This window comes from Lates calcarifer, linkage group LG6, assembly GCF_001640805.2.
Source record: "Lates calcarifer isolate ASB-BC8 linkage group LG6, TLL_Latcal_v3, whole genome shotgun sequence".
In the NCBI taxonomy this organism is placed as follows: Eukaryota; Metazoa; Chordata; class Actinopteri; family Centropomidae; genus Lates; species Lates calcarifer.
Genome location: NC_066838.1, coordinates 23,960,309 through 23,982,843, shown reverse-complemented (window position 1 = coordinate 23,982,843; position 22,535 = coordinate 23,960,309). Strand labels below are relative to the sequence as shown.

The 22,535-nt window shown below is 40.9% G+C and overlaps 1 protein-coding gene across 2 annotated transcripts; it reads right to left on the bottom strand.

Annotated features, from left to right (window-relative positions):
* Positions 1-268: 268 nt before the first annotated feature.
* Positions 269-19,320, bottom strand: mical1 (microtubule associated monooxygenase, calponin and LIM domain containing 1). Of its 2 annotated transcripts, XM_051071392.1 has the most exons (25): positions 18,963-19,320; positions 18,289-18,370; positions 15,387-15,697; positions 14,523-14,730; positions 13,266-13,373; positions 12,994-13,089; positions 12,645-12,800; positions 11,808-11,908; positions 11,281-11,538; positions 10,534-10,649; positions 9,591-9,717; positions 9,124-9,202; positions 8,728-8,875; positions 8,289-8,479; positions 7,202-7,308; positions 6,835-6,897; positions 6,467-6,722; positions 5,981-6,048; positions 4,874-5,699; positions 4,618-4,736; positions 4,406-4,519; positions 3,857-3,950; positions 2,699-2,792; positions 2,321-2,394; positions 269-1,616 (listed from the first exon to the last, which is right to left on the bottom strand). In XM_051071392.1, the coding sequence occupies exons 3-25, from the start codon at positions 15,642-15,644 to the stop codon at positions 1,423-1,425; spliced, it is 3,855 nt and encodes a 1,284-aa protein (XP_050927349.1). In that variant the 5' UTR covers positions 15,645-15,697; positions 18,289-18,370; positions 18,963-19,320; the 3' UTR covers positions 269-1,422. The 2 variants fall into 2 exon arrangements, with proteins under 2 accessions (XP_050927349.1, XP_050927350.1); XM_051071393.1 differs by lacking the exons at positions 18,289-18,370; positions 18,963-19,320 and adding an exon at positions 16,630-16,682.
* Between the last annotated feature and the right edge of the window lie 3,215 nt (positions 19,321-22,535).

The window sequence follows — 22,535 nt, the reverse complement described above, 5'->3', positions numbered from 1 at the left end:
ATTGCTGCTTTTACTCAAGTAAATGGTCTGAATAATTCCTCCAGCTCTGATAAGCCGAGGAGTTTCTCCAGTGCTCATATCTTATTGGCAATATAGAGGAACAAGTGTGCACCCGACATGTCAGAAGTTAGAACAGCAGGGGCAGTGAAAAGCTTTACATAACTCAGTGTTATGACAACACATCTGCTCAATTAAAATGGAAAACACCTGGGAATACAAGGCATGCATTAGTTACACCTCTGAGGACTTCAGTGAATTATCAGAAACATTAAAACTAGAACACCAAAGTGCATGATCTTTATTTGATATACTGTGAAGTGCTGCCCAGGTGGCACAAAATGGCAGCAGAACAATGAATATATAAGGCTCCTTTTCACTAACAACAAAACTGGTCTTTGTCTTGATTTTGGCTATTCTGCCAGCACATGAATGGGAACACCTGCAAATGATGGATGATAGCATTTATAAATAGATGAACCGGTCCAGTTTAGTCTCTTTTGTTCATTCACCCGAAATCCCCTGTGTTGATATAATACACCACCACTTAAAAAGCAGCCGACTGTTGAAGGCCATCAGTGAAAACCCTAACTCTGATCCTAGAGGACTGAACTATCAACCCCTGAGATTAACTATCCAACATGCTATCGGGGAAGGACATGGTGAACAGCAGGAAGTGCTACAAAATTCATTAACGTTCAAAACTGAAACATAAGAAACAAAATCATTGAATAACCAAATGTAGCTGTAATAATTCTAATATTTTACTTATCTTTTATCTATTTTAAACCATCATATTTCTATTCTGTATACAAATACCAAACATAGAATTATGATATGTGCTGTATATTATGTCTTTGATACAAGTAAAATTAACATGAACATCAAACTATCTTCAAAAACTCCAACCACAGTTTTCGCACTGCTGTAATTTTATGCTGCTTTGCACTCGAGTCACATGTCTCTGACACCAAACCAGGCCATATCCAAGGCTGGGTAATGATTATCTGCAATGTGGTGGTTGTTCAATAGTGCTGCAAACACTAAAGATCCTTTTTTCATATGGAGGTCTGCTGCTGTGACTCCACTATCACAGCAGGCAGGGCTTAGCCAGAGAGTTGCTGGACGCGTGTCAACTCAAAGCCTCAGATCTCCAGGTTTATGTCTCCCTCTAGGGGCTGCATTGCAACTGATATTCATTCAGCCTCTGGCCTGTAAGCCTGAACTCTTTATCCTAATCGTTGAGGGGCCGCTTGTGGTGAGTTACCCTCCACAACGATGCTGTATCATCTTTGGCTTTGCAAAAGTTTCAGGTTCCAAGTCTGAAAGCAGCAAGTCACACATACAGCAGATGTGAGAGCATCTACTGTGCAGTACATACAGGGTTATGCTGAGTGTGCGTGTGTGTGTGTGTGTGTGAAAGCTTTATGCCCAGTGAACCTGAGCTCCTGCCTTTGAGTGCCGTTTGGCCTCCATAATGGAGAAGGCCTCTTGCTCCTCGCTTATCTCCTTCAGCCTCTTCTCTTCCAGAAATGCCACCAGGGAGTCCCTCATGTCGACCACCTCGATCATCTGCTGAAGGACTCGATCTTCTTCTGCCTGCTGCTCTGGTGTCTTATCTGCCAGACAAACACAAATGCACACTTTAAAGCAGCTATAATCAATATATTTATCATAACAATGCATCAATGACAATGTGACAATGTGACAATGTGAAAATGTCACCAACAGCAGACAGACACATTTAGCAACTAGTGAGTGCACGTGGTGGATTATTAAGCAGCTAAACAGCCTGATATTTTTCCCTCAGGAGTTGGTAGAGACCAAACACTGAGCTAAAAGAGAGGGAATACTGGACTAACATTCCCCAAGTGTCAAGAAACATGACTCCAAATGAATGCTAATGTTGCTCTGTAACCGCTGGATGTTAAATAAGTACCTCACTCATGCAACCATATCAACTTGAAAGGTGACATGTCAATGTTGTGTTCACAGCTTGTTTCTGCTGCCCCCAAGTGGCCAGGATAATCAGTTCAGATTTTAATTAACAATGAAATTAAGTTTCCCAGAGATACTTGTTTTCACATGTCAGGAATTTATTTCCTCCATGGCAGTGAAACCCTCTAATTAATACAACATCAGTAACCCACTACATTCAAAAAGAATATCTGACTTTGGGAATAAAAAAAATGTCTGGTCTTTGAATATAATACAACCCCACTCCAATGTCATTTCCATAACCAAGTATTGTCTTATATTCATGGAAATGAAAATGGAAAATTGAGAAACAAATGTTTTCATGAGCGCACGCCAAAGCACACACCATTCAGCTCCATGTATTTCCTGAGCTCCAACTCCAACATGCTCTGCTTGTCCTCAAGTTCCAGCTGTCGAGACCTGAGAGAACAAACAAACATTAGCTGAGTCATGTCAACACTGCGTATCTGCTCTAGCTGCAGGTCATTATGAGGTCATATGACAAACAAGAGTTTAACTGTAAGGAAGAAGACTGGTTGCTACCATGGTGAGAACAAACAGTGCTGTGTTTTGAGGTAGAAGTCTGATGTTATGGACCTTCTGGCTACCTTGTCACTTATACTATGCACAAAAGCTGTGTTGTATTTCCAGTGTGACCACACAGGATTTAACTGTGAACCACTGTTTGAATTTAGAAGCAAACCAATGAAAGGTGCACACTCACGCCACCATGAGGTCAGACTCCTCAGAAACCAGTGCGTTCTTCTCGTGGACAAGTTGGATCCACTGCTCGATCATATCAGGAGAACCGCTGCTGTCTGAGAGTGGAAAAATACAGTGTTTAGATATCTGTGTGTGAAGATATATTTGTGTGTTAAGTTAAAAAAAAAAAAAAGAGGAACAGCAGTGTGTATGGAAATTCTGGGTATACTGTTATGAACTAGTTGTTATATGCAGCGTGTGACATAACACCCATGTGAGAGACTGTGTTTAAAGAAAAGCTGGGAGCCCTTTGGCGAACACGCATTTCTAAAGGATTCCTGAAAGCTGTTACAAAATTCAACGTTTATCATTCTAAACCCATTAATACACATACATGTCCTCACTACTGTTAGTATAGTATTTCTAAAGCTCATTATGTTCAGTTTTTGTGGAACCATCTGCTGTTTATTTGCAAAATAATTTGCAAAGCAGCCCCTAAAATCAACAGCAGCTCATTTGCATTTTCAATTTTTCTCTTGATTTTCTGATACCACATGAGAGGTCTTCATTTACTACAAACTACAGTAGTTAGTGCTGGCTTCAGGACATAATACTTTTGATTGCACTGGGTAAAAAAATGTGTGAAAATCAGTTTAAATTGTTCTACTTTTAAACTAGAACCCCCCCCCCCATGGTTGTATGCTCTGCCTACGAGTCAAGTGCGTTTACATCTATATCTGCCAGACTCATAAAATATACAGTATGTCAATGAAATATCATGATAATCTCCCTGTCTGTTCCTGAGTTATGGTGCTGAATGATGGCCAGAGAAGTGTTAAACAATATGTCGACAGTGAATTTGACCTTTTGGCCACAAAATGTCATCTTTTTATCCTTTTAGATGTTTGTGTGAAATTGTGTCATAATTAATTTGTTGAATTTGAATTTGTTTTGTGAGGTCACAGTGACCTTGACCTTTGACCTTTGACAACCAAATTTCAAATCAGTTCATCGTTGAGTCCAAGTGGGCCAAATCTGAAGAAATTCCCTCAAGGCATTACTGACACATCACCCTCACAAGAATTGGACAAATGGACAGATGGACAATCTGACAACATACTGCCTCCGGTCACATGGAGACATAAAAACCATGGGTCTGCTGCTAACATTTGGTACTTACCAGCCTCTCCTCGCAAAGTTCGTTCCAGCTCTACACCTTTATCCTCCAAGTCCTTGAAGGTCACCTCAATCTCCTCCAGCCTCCTCTGGATGGACTTTAACCCACACAAACAAGAAAGAGTTAGAAAGGGTCTCGAGCAAACTCTGACTAAAACATTTAAGTTATAATCTGTAAGATTTTTATGAAATCAAACCCAATTTTTAATTCTATTTGTCTGCATTTGTCTGCAGTTGCAATTCAATGCATTTACATTCAGTACCTATCTATTCAGTAGTTTTCAGTGTTAGTGGTAGTCTCCCATTCCTGCACAGAATTAAAACTGCCTTCACATGCTTGACAGCAAATGAAATAAATGTACTGTTTTTAAAGTGTCTACAAAACAAAATCGGGGGATGTTTTGATAGAGGATCACTTTTAACCAGATTTAGCCTTAAAATGAGCAACACAATAGTGTATTTATATACAAGTACATTGCAACATTGGGTGATGCTGAAGAGGCCACTGACCAACAAAACATGGACACTGTTATTCTGTGAGAGAGACACTGACCTGTGCTTTGCGGAATCGCTGTAATTCACTCATCTTGGCTCGTCGCTCCAGTGTCCTCATCTTCAGGAACTCCAGCTTCTCAGCCTCAACAGGGTCTGATGGCACGGCCTGAAACTAGAGGTAATGTGTCATTATTAGGAGAATAACACAGGTAAAATGTGGCAGCTTGCTATTATATTAAATGAAAACATCAGATCCATTCCTCTCCTTACTTTCTCGTCATATAAGTCAATATCATCTCGTTCAAACATCTCATCGTCGTCGTCGTCATCATCATCATCTCCATCAGCACCTTCTTCTGAGGCACTGTGAACATGTCTGAATGTTGTTTCTGTGGTTAAAACGCAACAAACAATGTTGTGACACAATGAACCCAGACTGACTCAAACAACACCACAGCAAACTTTTTCCCTCCTGAAACAACTTCTCTTCACCAAAGATCAAAGAGGAGATGAGTCCTCAACTTACCCACTCTCCCTGGATGATTAATGAGGACGCTGAGCCGGGTGTCTCTGCTGATCCTCGGGGAAGAGAGATTCCAGGGGGAAAACTTGGATCGTACTCTGGTCTGCCCGCTTGGCATCTCTTTTCGTCTGAAGCAGCGTCGATTCCTCTTCTCACGCACGTGACTGGCGGTGCTGCCACTCCAGTAGCCCTCTTCTTCTTGTCCATCCAGGCCCTCTGGTTTAGGAGGGCTTGGACCTCCTGCTGTTGCTGAGGAAGAGGAGCAGGATGAGGATCCACCAGGGGTCTCAGAATCCGAGTCGGCACTGAAACTTTGAAGATTCACCAGTTGGTTTTTCTCCTCGTCGGTCAGCTGAAGCTTCCGCAGTGACTGCTTAGGACGGGAGTCTGGTGCTGCCTTAGAGATCTCTTTTGTAGGGGTTGGAGATGAATGATTTTCATCTCCAATCTGGGTTGAGGGGTTAAAAAGGTGGACTGTGCGAGGTTTTGCTATTGGAGGCGACGGCTGAGGGATGGGTGTGGTCTGCCGAGAGTGGCGGGGCTTGGGGACAGGGTAAGGCATTGTGGGAGGAAGCTTCTCCTCAGTGGGAGCTTCTACCTCAGTTTTAGATGGGGGATCTGTGGGAGTTTGTGATGTTTGTGGTTCTTGGGATTCCTCTTTGGATTCAAGTATATGCTGGTCCTGTCCATCCAGGTTATGTGACTCTGTGTGTGAAGAGGGACCACAGTCCAAAGTGTGTTCATACTCCTCATCCGATGGAGAAAGTGTATAATCATCACTGGAATGCCCGTTCTCTTCATTTGTCCCTTTGTGAATTTCGTTGCCATCCTGAGTAGAGAAATCGCGCAAAGAAAAATCACTGTTTAATATGAACTCCTCCACAGACTACCTGTGTTTTGAAACAAACATTCTGATTATCAGTGCGTAACTGCTGCGATCAAGTAATCTCTGCAGACTGCTGACATCGGAACAGGCACCAGAAGGATGATATGTCATGCAACAGAACATTGTGTAACACAACTATTATGAACACAAGGACTCAACATGAGTGTGGAGTCATCAGCAGCAAGCAACACAACGGTTTACGTCTGTTTTGTTCAGTGACCCACCTCATAAGATGTTTCAGCCCCGTTTCCCAGCTCCAGCTCTTCAGAGTGCAGCTCACAGTAAAACCTCCCTGAGGGAACATCACAGATGAAAACAATAAAAAGAGTTGAAAAGTCAGAGACAAGTGAATGTTGATGCGCTAAAGAAGGAAAAACTCTGCTGTTCCCTTAAATGATTAATCTCCTTTCAGTCTAAGTGGGAGCCCCTTTAAAAAGGGTCTCAGTGCAAATTATTAATTGCACAAATAAATAAATAAGTGGCGCTTCACTTACTGCAGCAAAATGGTATTTTGGCTTTGAGGGAAAACATTATACCACAGGTGTGATAGCTGTTGAAACCAGCTTCATACTCAACAATACAGCATCAAGTGTTTCAATCGAGGACTGAGAGATTAGCAAACAAGTAGGTGCTGAAAGGGTGTTTGTGTCCCATTAGTTACTGAATACATATGACAGCTCCCTTATTTTCCTGACACAGACAGTACTCACCTGTAGTCTGGTCAAAGCTGTATCCCCCCAGCCTGAGTGTGATGCCGCACTGGTGGCAGGTGAAGCAGCTCCGATGGAAGAACTTGCCCTCAGCACTGATGCGTTCCACCGCGTAGACCCTTTGACCACAGAAGTAACACTCCTCGCTGTGAGTCAGCGTCATCGACACGCCAGCACCAGGTTCAGGCTCGGGCTCGAGAGCAGGAGCAGGATCAGGCGAGGGACTGTGCTCGGGGGACACAGGGGGCACCACCGTCTGAGGGACAAGGTCATGAAGTAGAATTCAACTCAACATCGGCTAAATAAGATGAAAGGAATTGGCAGAGAAAGCCTCAAAAGCTGAATTTGATTAACTGAACACAACTCACACTGTCCTCATCTCCCATCCTCGTCTCTGTTTCTCTTGCTTGTTTCTCTGCTGCCAGCTTTTCCTGCAGAGAAAATCATAAAATCTATTAACTATCACATGACCCGATTACGCTGATTATGCAGAGAAGAGTCACAAACCAACACAATTAGATCATTTTAATGACTGGATAGAAACCTATCGAACATTTTGCCCCCAAAATAGAGAAGTACCAGACAAAACAGATGTTAGTCACCGACACCATGAGAATACGCAGACTGAAGGCCCGGACGTGAACTCCTGCCAGCGAGCCAGTGTGTTTGAAAATATCTTTATCAAACATTTTTCCTTGCTGTGTAAACAGTGAAGTCTAGTCACAGTGGGCGTACCTTGCGTCTTTGCAGAGAGTTGTGCTTCAGCTTGCTCAGGAAAAAGACAGCTGACTGTGTCCGGGAGAGAGTCAGAGACTTGGACGATGGCACAAAGCCTTCAGGGTCTGAAACCAATACAATATGAAGGAAAGAAAAATGTCACACACACCAAACAGTTTATCTTAACATACAGTAAACGGAATACTTAAAGACATCTGATCGTTATCGTTGGCCTACTTGCAGCTTCACACACAGCAGCTTTAAATATTCATATTGTGTCTTTTTCAATATCTTCTAGGTATTTCCTTCTATGTTGGATACTCTGTCAGACATAAATAATCCCTCTACTTATATTTTCTGTAGCGTCACGTCTGCAGAAGCTGAATTTAACTTGTCAATCCACATAGAAACTCTTCAGCTCCTGCTCTGACTACCACTCCCACTCTTTCATCATTCAGATAAGGTTACCGGAGAATGACAGCTCCCTCCTGCCTGCACATCAGTCAGCGGATCCAGAGCAGCACAGCATCACAGACACGGCGAGCGTATATCACACCCACTTCTGCTCATTCAGTGCTTCCGAATGCCTGGCTCACATTTACGCCACACTAACTCCTCATGCTACAAAGACTGTAAAAATACCTCTGCTACAAACAGCCACGAGAAAATCCTCCTTCAGTGCAGGAATAGTAGATCCCCGTTAGGAAACGCTAGTCCCATCAGACCCTGATAAGCCAGCTCCACACTGTGACTGCTCTGTCTGCTGCTGGGCTGCTTCGGTGCAGGAGAGCAGCTCAACCAGTAGAGGCTGGCTCTGAACACAGCGCTAACCACTTAAGCCCAATGAATTCTGGGTAACATGCTCTTAAAGAGACAGCAGTGATTTAATCACTTCTCAACACCAAACACATCTTGGTGGGAGGACACCTGACCCTTTTAAGGTGATGCTAATGCTGTGCTGTGTCTAAGCAACCGAGTTATGTAAGATTGACACTGCTGTTGCTAATAGCTATCTTCAGAAATACATCAGAAAATAAATATAGATAATTAATGAAGACATTAACTGTAAAGTGCTTTTTTGGCTCATCAGTTTCGCTTTTGTTACCTTTTGCTGGCACAGTGAAGGCTTTTTGGACCTGGGTGAGGTAGAGAACCATGGATAACTTGTCTATCTGACCACTGTTGGCTAAGTCAGCGGCAGACATGACAGGCGGGATGCCCAACTCCTTCTCCAAGATGCTGAAAGCCAGTTGGTTGTTGTGAGCAGCACTGGACTCATCCAGAGCAGAAATGTCACTGTGGAGGAACCAGAAAGCAGGGATTGCTCTACAGTAATAATTATAAAGGATCTTTCACAGTAAAGATGATCATTACATTAGCTTTTGGTTACTTTGGTGGATTTTACTAAATAAAATGAGTCAAATGATGCAAATTTTCAAACTGGTCAAACGAACACATTAAACCACTACATAATTATACAGCAGCCTGTCTCATTAGTGGTGCTGTCAGATGAAAAACAAGCTAATGTCAGCACAAGGACTCACATGAGCTGAGGTCTGAAGTGGTGAATGAGAGCGCACAGAGCCAGCCCGGACCTCCAGGACTGGGTAAAATCTTTTACCTTCACATTTGCATAACCTGCGGTGTGATTCTGGCACCATTTCAACAACTCCTCAAAACCACTGACTGAATCTGAGGGAACAAACACAGACAATTTATCAGACGGTTCTCTACAACCTTTCTGTGGTTTCACAGTGATGAAAACACTGTGAAACCAAATCTGTGATATGTAAATATGATGTGAGCATTTTTTTATGATGTGTCAATCTTGGCCATGTAGTGCTTTGTACTTCACTCAACACATCAGAATCTGAAGTGAAAGAATAATCTGGACAACCACCATACAGGCCTGACTGCCTGCACAATGAAGACCAGCTGACCTTGACGCATGGGAGTCCACTTGTCTTTCTGTTTCTTGGTCGATGGGTGGGATTTATCAACATCATACAGGTGCTGCACCTGAATTAAGTGTCAACACATTCAGAGACCGCAAACAACATAAATTAACACTTCATCAGCTCACAGAGTTCATCAATCAACAGGATATAAAAAGATCTAATTTATTGCAATCAATAATTGTTATACTTTGTATGGAAATAATCATGTACTGCCAACAAATATACAACACAGCTGCCACTAAAGAAAGCAGCTATGGAACAATGTAAAAGTCTGACCAATATTCGTTACCTTACAACAGAATGGAAAGTCTATTTTGTTAACAGTGTTTTACTTTTATGAGACTGTGTCTACTGGACTGTTACCTGCATCTCTAAATAACCTTCATGATGATTAAAAAGGACTCAGAATCAAATCTCTGTTGAGTAAATAAAGGATTAACAGTCCTCACCTGGTTGGCATGGATGGATGAGAGGTTGACCCTCTGGTAGCGTGTCTTGGGATCGATGCTGTAACCAGCGTAGTTTTTGCTGGTGTTTTCTGGTGTGGTCTGCGACAGGAGCTGGTAGATACTTTCTCTGTATATTTTTGAGAAAATTAAACCAGAGTAAATTAAACCACAGCACTAAATCAATCCACACACAGCAGCATAGACGTGCACTGACATGTTAAAAAAAAAAAAAAAAAAAGGAAAAGGAAACGGACATGAGTAAGAAAAGGGTGTAACGTTGTAAGCGCATTAGTTTTTAGATTACTCAACAAGTCAATTTTTGACTTCTCACTAGAAGAACAGACACAGAACTACATAATTTCCTTAACCCTGGTCTAGTCTGGTGTTAAGTTTACCTGCAGATACATCCTTGTTTTTGAAATTCATGAAAAATGACCATTGTTTATATGGTTAAAAATACCAAGAGAGGTTTAACTTTTTAGTAACTTTTCAATAAAGTCCTGTCTAGTAAATATCAAAAGCTCAAAACTGACATGTTTTTGTGGGTAAAACGTGATGTCGAAGCCTCACTGTTTTATTCTTGTCACATCAAGGAACCACGTTGAAATAATTTTAACACCTATGCAATCAAAACAACTATCCATTATATTAATTATCTCAGGATGGGGGGTGTTGCTGATGAGGAGATCCACAGGCATACAGATTCATTTTGGCACTATATCTTAACATTTAATTTAGTACTTTAAAGGCCATCCATAAAAAAAATCTTTTAGTCCAACTAAAACCAAATATTGTACCAGCAGAGCTTGTGGCTTTAACTTTTTGAATTAGTAAGCAGTCAGTGCAGGTGGTGAGGAAATAGCTGTGTCATGAAACCTAGTGCGTCTCTTGTGATACTGCTTAGGATGAAAAGATGAAATTTGAACCTCTGTATTGTGCTCACCGTTCAGCCAGGACCTTGAGATGTGGGACCCCCATGCCCCAGCTTCTCACCATCCACGCTGTGTCAAAGGAAGCTAAAAACCCACGGGCTATGCCTGTTCCCAGAGGCCAGAAAGGCTGTGAGGAACAGTGAATAACAGCCCATTGTAGCACATTAAGATAATCTCAGAATTAAGTGGAGCAGACACATTTCACACAGTGACTTATTATCACACTAGGATGGATGTCATCGTCTTGAAGTAAACAGGACTAAAAGTCTACAACCAAGCTAGCAGCTCTTTGATGCTATACTTTGAGACAGAGGAGCTTTGAGCTGAATGCAACCATCAGAATGCTAACATGTTCACAATAATGTTATCACTGTGAACAGGTTAGCATTAGTGTTCATCTGGTTTAACATTTTCTATGTTCACCATCTTAGTTTAGTGTATAAGAATGCTAATAAGCATTAAACAAAGCACAGCTGATGCAGATGGGAATACCATTAGTTGCGCAGGTATTTAGTCATCAACTAAAGTATTGCACAGTTATATTTGGACTGATTGATGTTGCAAGTCAATAAGGTCAGGGGATCACCAAACAACAACAGTGATTCATCCTGAGGGGAACATGAATGTCTATACCACATTTCCTTACAATTTATTAAAAGCTTGTCAACTTCATGGTGTCAGAAAAGAAAAGCTGCCATCCCTGGAGCCACGGCGCTAGCATGGATAAAACGTGAACTGATTGAAGCGCTGTCCCCTACCTCCACCAGGCAATCTCCAACAAGAGCCATCAATAATTTCTTCCCCCTCCTCTCCCTGACAAGTGAGGCATTCTCAGCGCGGTGCATGCAGGTGAAGTCGAACATGGCCACGTCTGGCTGGCCAACATGGTTCTGAGCAAACTTGAGGTCGGGCAGGTTTCCGCCTGTGGAGAAGTTGGCAGCATCATGGGCATAATGGTGCAAAGCCTCACGATCCACATTTGCTGGAGCCAGTAGCTCCTCTGCATCACTGTAGTCCTGTGGAGACATGAGGAGAGGTGCTATCTGATGAGTCATGGCACCTTTTGTGATGCTGTGTAACATGTCTTATACTTGGTTTAATGCATTAGCTTATGGGCCAGGCTGCAGAGGAAGAGGAGATGACTGACAGTTTATGTCCTCACACTGGAGCACCTGTACGGCTGTTTCCATCCATCTAGTTTGTTTCTTTTTCTTTACTGGCTGGGATGCAGCTGGTGCCAATAAGAATCACACTTTTTTCTTGGTAATGGATGTGTTGTTCTCACCTGTTTAATGACCCCCTTCTTCAGCAAGCTCTTCTTTTTGGCAGTCATGACAAAGTAGTGGGTGTCGTCTTTGTAGTAGACAATATTCTCCAGATCAATACCTGGAATGGAAAATGGAGAGAGAGCGTGGTAGGCATGCAGAGAGAGAGAGAGAGAGAGACAAGTGTAGGAGCGTGGGAGAATCAGGAAAGCTGACAGTAAGTGCATTTTTTATAGTTTCCTTCAGTGTGATATTTTTCTTTTTTTCTATATTTTCATGATGTGGTTTAAGCTTTTCTACTGGTTTCAGGATGGGGGAGTAGATGGGACCTTGAGGGAGGTCAAAGTGAAAGAAAAAGTATTTTCAATTTCAATGGGTGTGATCATGTTTTAAAAGTCTCATGATTCCTGTGAAGTGGCGATGCAGATTTGATCAGAAAGGAAGGGCGGATCATCAGTTGATGCTGTGACAGGAAGTTAACTGGGGATTGGAACACAGATCAACAGCAACACTGCTTTTTTCACACTTCATGTTGAACCTAATCCAACAGTGTGAACACTCATTTCATGCCTTGAGGGTTGTGTTCAGTCAGCCACAACAGGAGAAAAATTAAAAGAGAAATAAAAACACTCATATTCCTATTAGAAATGTTATGGTTCAGTCACTTCACAATTTATGTTCTTGCTTAGTGCAAGCTGCAGTATAAAAAAGTTAACGTGAAGCAACGGATTTCCTCTTTTCTTGCTTCATTTTTTTAACCAATGCATTGAAATACAGCAGACAGCTGCTTCACTACAAATGGACTTGTCCTCTTCCACTGAGATGAACATGACTGCAGAGGCTATATGGATCCCTACCTGTCTCAGTGAGCAGATCTTGGAAGAACTTTTGGTTGTAGATGCGTGCCACGCCGCTGATCTCTGCTACTTGGGCCTCAGCAGCCGTGTTCCTGTTGATGAAGTTGGCTGTGATGCCGATAGCCAGCTTCCCTCTCAGCTCTTTATGCTTAAAACCTGAGAGTTTTGGGAAAGAAGAAAAAGATGAAACTGGGCTGATGAGGCTAACTGATAGACTGCAGGAAGTTTGTGTTAAGTGAGTGTGTGTAACAGCCAGGCCTTGCAAAATATGCCAACGAAGGCTGATTGTGGTCTCTATTGCAACAGTGTGAAGAGAAGTGATTGAAGCATGCATGTGTGTTTGTCTCACCATCAGGGACAAACCTGCCTCCTCCAGCAGAGATGAAGACATCAAACTGGAAATTTGCAGCAGGATGAGAAGCAGGCTGCAGCTTGGCCATCCAACCTGTCCAAAACACGTCAAACCTTTATATGTGCCCTGCACCTCAGCAGATTTCATAATAACTCTACTGCTTTACATACCGCTGCTTCATAAATATTGTGGGTTCATACAAACAACAACTGATGATGATATACTGAGCAAAACTAGTTGGGAGAGTGATGCTTAGAAAATGTAAGTACCGTTTTCGCCTGAGGGCTCAATCAGGCCCTGGAACTCCACTCCAGTGTGAACCTCTACCCCAAGGAGAAGTGACACTTTTAATAAAACCAACTGCAGCTGACGAATGCCTAAAAAAAACCACACACATGTATATTTCATTGGAAATGTGTATGAGAAGACACAAGACACTAGACGTGCAGGCAGTCATGCAAACAGAAAGAGCTGTAACTAAAGATTATTTTCATTATTGATTAACCCTTTGGTTATTTGTTTGAGTAATTTAATTACTGTTGCTTTATAATAAACTATCAATCATTTATTTAAAATGTTGTTGTGTAATTACAGAGGGTTTTTGAGGGAAGGGTTAAAATCTATGTTAGAGGGGGCCACTGGGTGCATCACAATTAGTTGGCTGAAACCTGAGTCTCCATCGTACAAACTTCATGACATGGAACAAATCACATATGCACTAAGGCTCTGTTATGACCCTGTTAATGCAACAAGGTTATTCAATCCATTTCTTTACTTTTCAAACTATTTTACATACCATATACTGTATCTCTCACTCTCTAATAATTGACACCCACTCCAAGCCCTTTTCAGACACCTACTTGCTTACAGCAACCTTATGTAACTATTTTACCTGAAAATATCAGCATTAGAGTCATTTTGATGGCACACTGACTTGTCATAGGGAGAATGGTGCCTCTGTCATTCCTGCTCCACACCTCGAAGGCCTGTTCTTGCTCTATGTAACTTTGGTGAGTGGGCACAATCTCCTGTGAGAAGTGCATGACTGAGTGATAGTCAGCAGCTTTAACTGCCGGAATCAGGCCCAGCAAGTTCAAGAGTAATGCAGAACTGTAGATCAGTTAAAAGGGACCTAAAAGTCATTAAAAGCCAGTGTTCATCTCTGACATCCAGCCAGGAAACTCTGAAAATATAGTTATAGTTTTAAACAGAGTGTAGTGTGTTTGTTTTAGCGACAGCACTCCTGGCTTCAGAAGGTGGGGATTGTGAGGGATGCAGTTGGACCTCTGGTCAAGTGATTGATAGGCTTTCCTTTCTCTACATTAAAACCACTTAACTGTTCAGACTTGGAGCACAGCAGAATGAATTACCACTCATGGCTGCAAAGGCCACTGTTTGGTTGTGAATACATTTTCTGTTGATTGACTAATGGATTGATCAACTAATCATTTCGCTGATGGAAGCAGCGCACAACACCAGAGCTGGCTGACAGTAAGGAACATAAAGCACCATCATTAGTCACTCACTGATGTGATCCAAAGAGCCGGTGCAGAATTTGCCGTAGAACTTCTTGGCTCCGAGCCCGCGGAGGTCGTAGATGGTGAAGGGCCACAGATGGAGAACATTGTTCCTGGTGAATGCCTCTCTCTTCTCCAACACCACCACCTGAGCCCCCAGCAGGGACAGTTCGATGGCCGTTCTCAGCCCACATGGTCCAGCACCCAACACAAGACACTGAGAGAGAGGAGGAGGAAATTAGAAACACAGCCAGCGTGCACGATGTGATGCCAGTTGGTATGAATTTTAAAAATGCAGGAGATGAACATCGACAAGGTTGGTCTACATCTGATCAGGAACAAATCCAAAAAAATCTGCATCATGAACAGACAAAAACTAATCCATAGAACCCTTAACAATTAATTACAACTGTTCGGTAAATAAGTTTTAAAGTCCATTCTTAACTTTGGGAAAAATAGTTTAGAAAGTAACTTTTTATTTTCAGCTCTCAATGTAGATGAGTCATCCGTAAACTGTTTAAGATGCATGGAACATCTACAATCTCATGACGACTGGGCAAACACCATCCACTGATTAAGATCATGTGAAATGACCGAAAACTCTAAAACACCTACTAAAAGACCATGTGGTGAAGTTATTTTCTCAGCTGTTTTAATGTCCCTGTGATCAAAGGTGAACCTCCATCATTTTGGCACAGGAACAACATTGTCTCACTGACATAACTTAATCAGGCTAATGTTATACTACATGTCTAATAACATTAAAAATAACAAGGATTATGCCAAATATTTTTAAACTAAAAAGCAGCGAAACCTTCCCTCCACGTCCTTTGAAATCACATAAAAAGGTAGAGAATCACTGGTTGCCGGTACCTTGTTTTTGGTACAGGCTTTTCCTTGCTGGTAATCGGCATGAGACGCCCTTTTGTCCAGCTTTGTCCACAAAGCTTTGGCCTTCCAGTAGTTCAGTCTTTCCTTTAACTTGATGTAGAAAGTCCTGAAATCCTTAGGATTGATGTCCAGCTGCTTGCAGAGCTCAGTGAAGTAGTGCTTCACTTCCTTACAAGTCTTGGCTTGAATGAAGAGGTCAAATGTAGCATGTGAAGGATTGAGAGGTTCCTGGCTCGCCATGGTGGAGAGTGACAGGTCGACTGGTTCCTTTGCTCTCTGGGTTTGTTGGTTAACTGTGAAAGAAGAGGTTATATCATGGTATTAGCACTTCCTATCTGGAAATGAGTGGGCTGCAGGGACAGGCTTACTGTAGATGATCAAAGGGTTACAAAGTCCTTGTTTTCATTTATAGAGGTGGCCCAGTCTTCTAAGTCTCCTACCTACTGTGCTGTGGTAAGTACCCTTTTCATGCCCTCTAATTATAGCCCAGATGTTTAAAGGTTGAAGACTTTTTGTCACCTGGTTGGCTGAGTCATCACTAACTTCCTCATTGTGGTTGCTGCGGCTTTCCGTATCTCTTCTTTTTTTATGACGGCCTTGTACTAAACAGCTTGCCCACAGCTGATGTGTCATTCTCACACACAGCCTCAGGATGTTCCTGTCATCATTTCAGTGGGCAACAGCAGCCAGTTTAACAGAAACGTTTGGCTGAGAAACATAGTGAGACTATAACTTTTTCCATATGTTTAGGCTGGAATTTAGTTAAAGTTAAATACAGTGTTAATAAAAAATTCTTACAATACTGATAAACATCAATATATGCCAAATGGATGCAGAGATACATAAATAATATTCAAGCTGTTGCTCAATGTAATGAAAAACCATGTATCATTTTAGACAAGACTAACACGAGTAGGGCTGCCACTGATGAATATCCTAACTGATTAATCTGCTGATTATTTCCTCCATTGTTCTACTAATCAGAAAAAGAATTCACTACAGGAAAAATCTTCAAATGTCTTGCTTTGTCTGAAAACCAAAATATTCAGTTCATTATAAACTAAGACAAGGAAAAGTAGCAGATTGTCACATTTAAGAACCTGGACCCAACAATAAATTGATTACTAAAACAGATTCATTTCCTATCCACTAATCAGCTCTAAACACAACTGTAGGACAAAGTCCTCAATAGCTAATTTTAAGTTTGAACTAGGACAAAGCGTACCTGGCTGCAGCCTGCAGAATGGGCCAACGTTGAACACTGAAAACCACCCACTAACCCTAACACCAACCGTCCAAACACAACAATGTTTAACTCCGCCCAAATTCAAACTCATGGTGAAACCATGGTGGGTAGAATTAAACATTCAACACTGAAATCAATTAATCTCAAATTGCTGCAGCTCTAGTGGAAGCAATAGATTTTTGTGAAGAAAAAAAAAAGTGAAAGCTGATGAACAATTAACTGTCCAGCTCTAATGCTGCCTGAGCTGCTGTAGGTGCTGCAGATGTCTAAAATATCTTAAAAAACAAATATAACATTGTTCTACTCAAGTAATTAGAAATATCTGATGAACAATGTGAGCTCACAGCTCACAATCTATTGGTTAACATTTACTTAAGGTGGGTTACTTTCAAACAAAACAGATGGCACCGCACACAAAATGCAAACCTTTTAAATCAATATCATTTCAAAGAAAAAGAGCAGTTTATTGTTCCTACAGTTTACATTTACCACATTTTAACACTTCTCCTGCAGCACTGTGAAATGCTCAAACATGCACACAGTACAGTAAGTGTGAAGTGTATGTGTTATAGTTGACATTTCCTGCAAGATACACACACGCATAACTTCCTGGTGACAACAGTAGCCTCACAAACCCCCCTCTGCTGCTCTTTCTACAGCCTTTACTCTCCACCTGAGACACACAGTCTACAATTACAGTCACAGACATGTGTGTGCTTGACTCTGCTTGTGTGAACCTGACAGAAACTGCATTTAAACTGTTATTAAGCCCAACATTCCTCCTTTACATTTTCTTAAAACCACTGTAGATATTCTCGGTAAGAGAATGTCACGATGATGAAGCTTTTGACCCAGAATGACGAGACACTAAAAAGGTTCCCTTACTTCCTGGTTTGCATTTACTGCTTTTAACCCTGTTGTATATGGCTACAATAGCTCAGATTACAACCTGCAATAAATCCATAAACAACAAGGAGGAGGTCTGCTTCATAGTAGGAGACATATCATAAAGACCAGTCTAGACCTGCTCTATACGAAAAGTGCCCTGACATAACTTCTGTTATGATTTGGTACTATATATATACAATTTATATTTATCAAAATGGCAGCCATCCACATTTAAAGTGTGCATACAGGCTGTAAATGGAGCCAGTGTGCCAATAAAAAACAAAAAACAAAACATTTATCAAGTATGAGGAGGCCTGTGAGGACCAGCCAACCTGTCAAAACTAAAAATAGACGATCATCTTGACACTTTTATCTAAGTCTCAAGGGGGGCTGCTGTATTTTTAGGCTACTCTGCTGTATTTATACTCTGTGCTGTATTTTCTGTGTTAACCACAGAACATTATAAAGAAACATAAAAACACAAACTAGTTTCTAGTGTTTGTGACACTGCTAGACATAGTTCGAGGATGTTCAATGTGAACTAATTCATCTGTGGCAAAGGTATACACACACACACACACACACACACACACACTCATCATCATCTGACTTGTGTTAGGCAATTATTCTAAGAAGGAGACAAGTTTTAGCAGGAATGCCTTGGATGGGATCAGACAGCAACAACCAGGATTTAAAGGTGAATTGACCTGATTTTCCTCAGAGCCGGCGGATTGGATTGGATTGACCCACCTTATTGCATGTGTAAGCCCTGTGAAGTGTGTCTGGCAACGCTGTGTGTATCAGGATGTTGGATCAAACACTGATCTCCAGCCTGGCAGGTTTCAGAGAGGGTCAGTGAGAGAGGGAGGGAGGGAGGAGGAAGAGAGAAAGAGGAAAGAGAGGGGAGAAAAAGAAATGTAATTTCCTGAACTTATCTGGCTGCAACAGACGTCCATGGTTTGTGCGGGGACATTAAAACATACCCTTTGAAATGTTAAGACCTCACAATGATAGGAAACTGATAAATGAAGAGGAAGGTGTGGCACTGAATGTGATCTGCGGTGCCAAGGCAGCCTGCAGTCCCAACATGTTACCAAGTGCCCGCAGCCAGATTTAACTGAACAAGCAAATGCTGTGAGAGCTGACATATGGAAAATACAGAGCTACATATTAAAAACCAGTTCATTCATTCATGTGTTTTATAGTGGAAGTGAACTGTTTTTAAAGGCACATTGAATGTTACCAAAGAGCAGCAACACATTTTTAGGCTACAAATTTTAAAACTTACAAAATGACTTATAAAATAGGCTAACAACAGAGTCTGACTGCACAATGAAAACAAAGGCACGACACAAAAAAATCTTTCTTTACGAGTCAACTGTGAGCTGTGTCGAATTATTAATTCCGTCCTGAAGTTGAATTACCTGCTTTGAAGTTGTGCTGGAAGCGGGTGTCTGTGAAACCGTATCCTGGGTGTCGTTTCCATGTTTTTTTTCCTTCTTTGTTTACCTAAAGTGTCGCGCTAGCTCACCTGCGCCCCGCGCCCACTCTGAATGTGTAGTGAGCCTCTTCCGGGACCTTCTGGCAACTGAACACAGCGCGTGCATCAGCACACGTGACGAGCGGGCAGGTAGTTGTGTGAGGTAATGTAGTTATCCTGAAGGCATCATGTAGGGTGGAGTGAAATCACTGATAAATATCAGTACCTCTTCAAATATGATACCGCCGATACTACTGTTACTGTTACTACTACTACTCATCCTTCCCCTGTTACTACTCGTATTTACTTCCTTCCTGCTTATTAGTCTAACAGCTCACTATAGTTTGTAAGTTGATCACATGATTTTTCATGTATGATCATAATCTAAAAAGTAACGAGTAACTACAGCAGTAAATAAAGTAAAGAAAAGAAAAAGTCAAGAAAAAAAAGTGCAGTATTTCAGTCTTGAATGTAGTGGAATAAAAGTATTGAGTAAAATGAAAATACTCAAGTAAAGTAAGTATCTCACAATTACATCATAGGTACTAGAGTAAATATACTTAGTTACTTTCCAGAACTGATTACAACACCTTTGTGTTTCAGTACATTGGTTTAACACACGAAACACCTTTCTGCTGCATAATGACCACTTTTACTTTTGATACTTTAAGTACAGTTTGTTGAGGATATGATACTGCTGGACTTAAGAATTGCAGTATTTCTACCTTTACTTGAGTAAAATAGCTGGATACTCATTGAATACCACCCCTCCATATGTACTGTCTTATGATTTGCAAATATGTGTGAGTATATAATAATTATAGAATGATAATGTTATGTATTATTTATTTATAATCAGAAGCGTACATGCAGATTTAAAAATGTTTTTGAGATGTGGGTCATGTGATTATATGGTGAGACCTTTCAGTACATTGGATCAACAAATACAGTAATAAAGGCTTCATTTTAAAATTAATAATATGACATTTTTGATGGATTTGATCTGATTGTCCTCTTCTGTTTGTTGTCAATGACACATTGATGACTTTCTGCTCAGTGGTATTTTCTTTAATCCTCTGTACATTATAGCTCCTGCTTGGATTTAGTTGCCTTCCACATTTTATTGTAGATTTTGATAATAATATTGATGGTACTGACGCTTGCTGAGGTTTTTTTTTCCTGCAACTGATATAGCTATATAATGAAAGTAGGAAGCACGTCTAAGACTGGTTATGACCTTTGATCACAGTCTTATTGACTCACCGCACCAGCAAACACAGTACGCTGCTTACAGGATCACAGTTCATTCAGTTAGTGAACAAGACATAAAACAGCTGGCAATATACAAATTTTATTCAAACATACTTTCAGATTTGAACAGTACTCGGTAGGATTTTACAAAGAGATTTTTAATCAGAAAATTCCCATTGAATACAGTAGAAAAGAGTATATATATATATATATATATATATATATATATATATATATATATAGTAATATCACAGATTCTAAAAATATCTGCATAGCCAGAAAAGAGACCCACAGAGACCCACAGGAAATGTCCTTGGCTTGTAAGCAAGGCTGCATACAGACAATATGACCCTTTACGTGCACTTCTTCCATATTTTTGCTCATTAACATTCACCGACACCAGTTTGGAAAAGAAGGGGATGATGACAGAAAACCTGACTGCACCCATAAAGATCAATGCATTCATTGTGGCTTAACCCGTGTCCACAGGACACAGTAGATGCTACACAGATATCAATCTCCTTCCATTTGTGGCAGTCGCATAATCTTCTGGATGGAGTTATTCAATCATAATCAGAAATGCTTTATGATGTCCAAGCTAAGAGGCCGATCATAATGTTGAATGATCGTGGAAGTACAGTGGACGGCAGCACACACACACACACACACACCATGCTGCTCAGATGTACTCAGAAAAACAGAAGTGTATGACAAGAATGATACTCGTTTACCCGCTCATTTACCAGCCTCTGAAGCAGCACCAACAAGTTTCGAAGATTATCACGATGTAAACATTTGAGGTTTTGCTTGTATTATGGGAAGGAGTAATGCTGGTAGATGATCAGTTTCTCGGCAAGACAGAACGGATTTTCTTCAAAATGGTGAGTCAGGGAATATGGAGCCAGCTCACCAGCTCCGTCAGTCATATTGAAAATGTACAACCAAGATAAGTTTCACAGAAATACATGCACAAAAAACATACTTGTAATGTAAAGTGTTTCTATAATATATATTCATTTAAAATCATCACTGCCAGATGTTATTTAACCCATAAAAGTACCATAAACATTAAAGTTTGAGCAGTGATGCTGACAGCAAAACAAACAATTGGGTTATTTTAAAAGGAATAAATTATAAAGGTGATATATACAAAAGAAATTACCATTAAGGATATTTACAATTAAGTTTGAAGATGCCAATTTATTTGCTATACATGCTGTTTATGGGGACGTTTTCTGGTCTGTCCCTTACAGGCTGGAGGAAGACATAACCATGACAGAAACAAAATATCTCCAGTGTAAGATTGTGCTCACAGATTAGCAATAATTAGGGAAGTAAAAATAGAAATCTTCATATTAATGAATGTACTGAAAGGAGCCATGAAAGAAGATTCACCTGATTTTAATTTCAATGCTTAAAGACAAATCAATACCTTGAAACCACAATGGCGAACCAGCTGGTGCTGTACACAAGCGCAGGATCTCAAAACAGTGGATTATCCTTTGAAAAGAACAACATATCCTCTGCTTACACAACTCAGACTTCATTGTAGGAATCATTCAGAGTAGTAAAATACACTTTTACACAGTAGAAGAGAGTACAAAAGAGATTTTCATTGGCACAAAAATCCTCGCAGCAGAATTCTCAGTCTTCTCCATCCTGAGATGACCATTAGTGATCAGTAGCATTTTGTTTTGTAAGAAAAGTCACAGTTAGAAAATAGACAAATAGACTAACTCTGACTCATCTCTTCTTTGTGTCGAGCTGTATGTTGGTCACAGCAATAAACCAATCCATCCAACTGGCATGTAAGACTACACACTGATGGAAATCAAGGGTGTTGGCCTCAATCAGAATCTCACACAGCAGGTCAAGAAACTTGTCTCAATGTTGCACAGGGGAAGTGTGGTTATAAAGTGAAAGTGTTCACAAAAAACATTCCAGTTGATCCAGGTCTAATAATGAAATAAACAAAATGAATCCTGGAAATTTATTGTACATCCCAAACAGTTGTTTCACAAGTGGCAAAAGGGAAGACGGAGTCTGAGCATTTGTGTTTTCAAATTGGATCCCACAGAAAATATTGCAAAAATGGACATCCTGTAGTGGTGCTTTTCAGCAGGACAACACTTGTATCCATCATTCTTTCACTGGACTCCCATGTTCGGCCCATATGTGGCCTCTCATGTCAAAGTCTTTTGTCATTTGTGGTATTGGAAGTCTGGGCATAAACAACAGAGACTGGCTACTGGTTATGACAACAAAA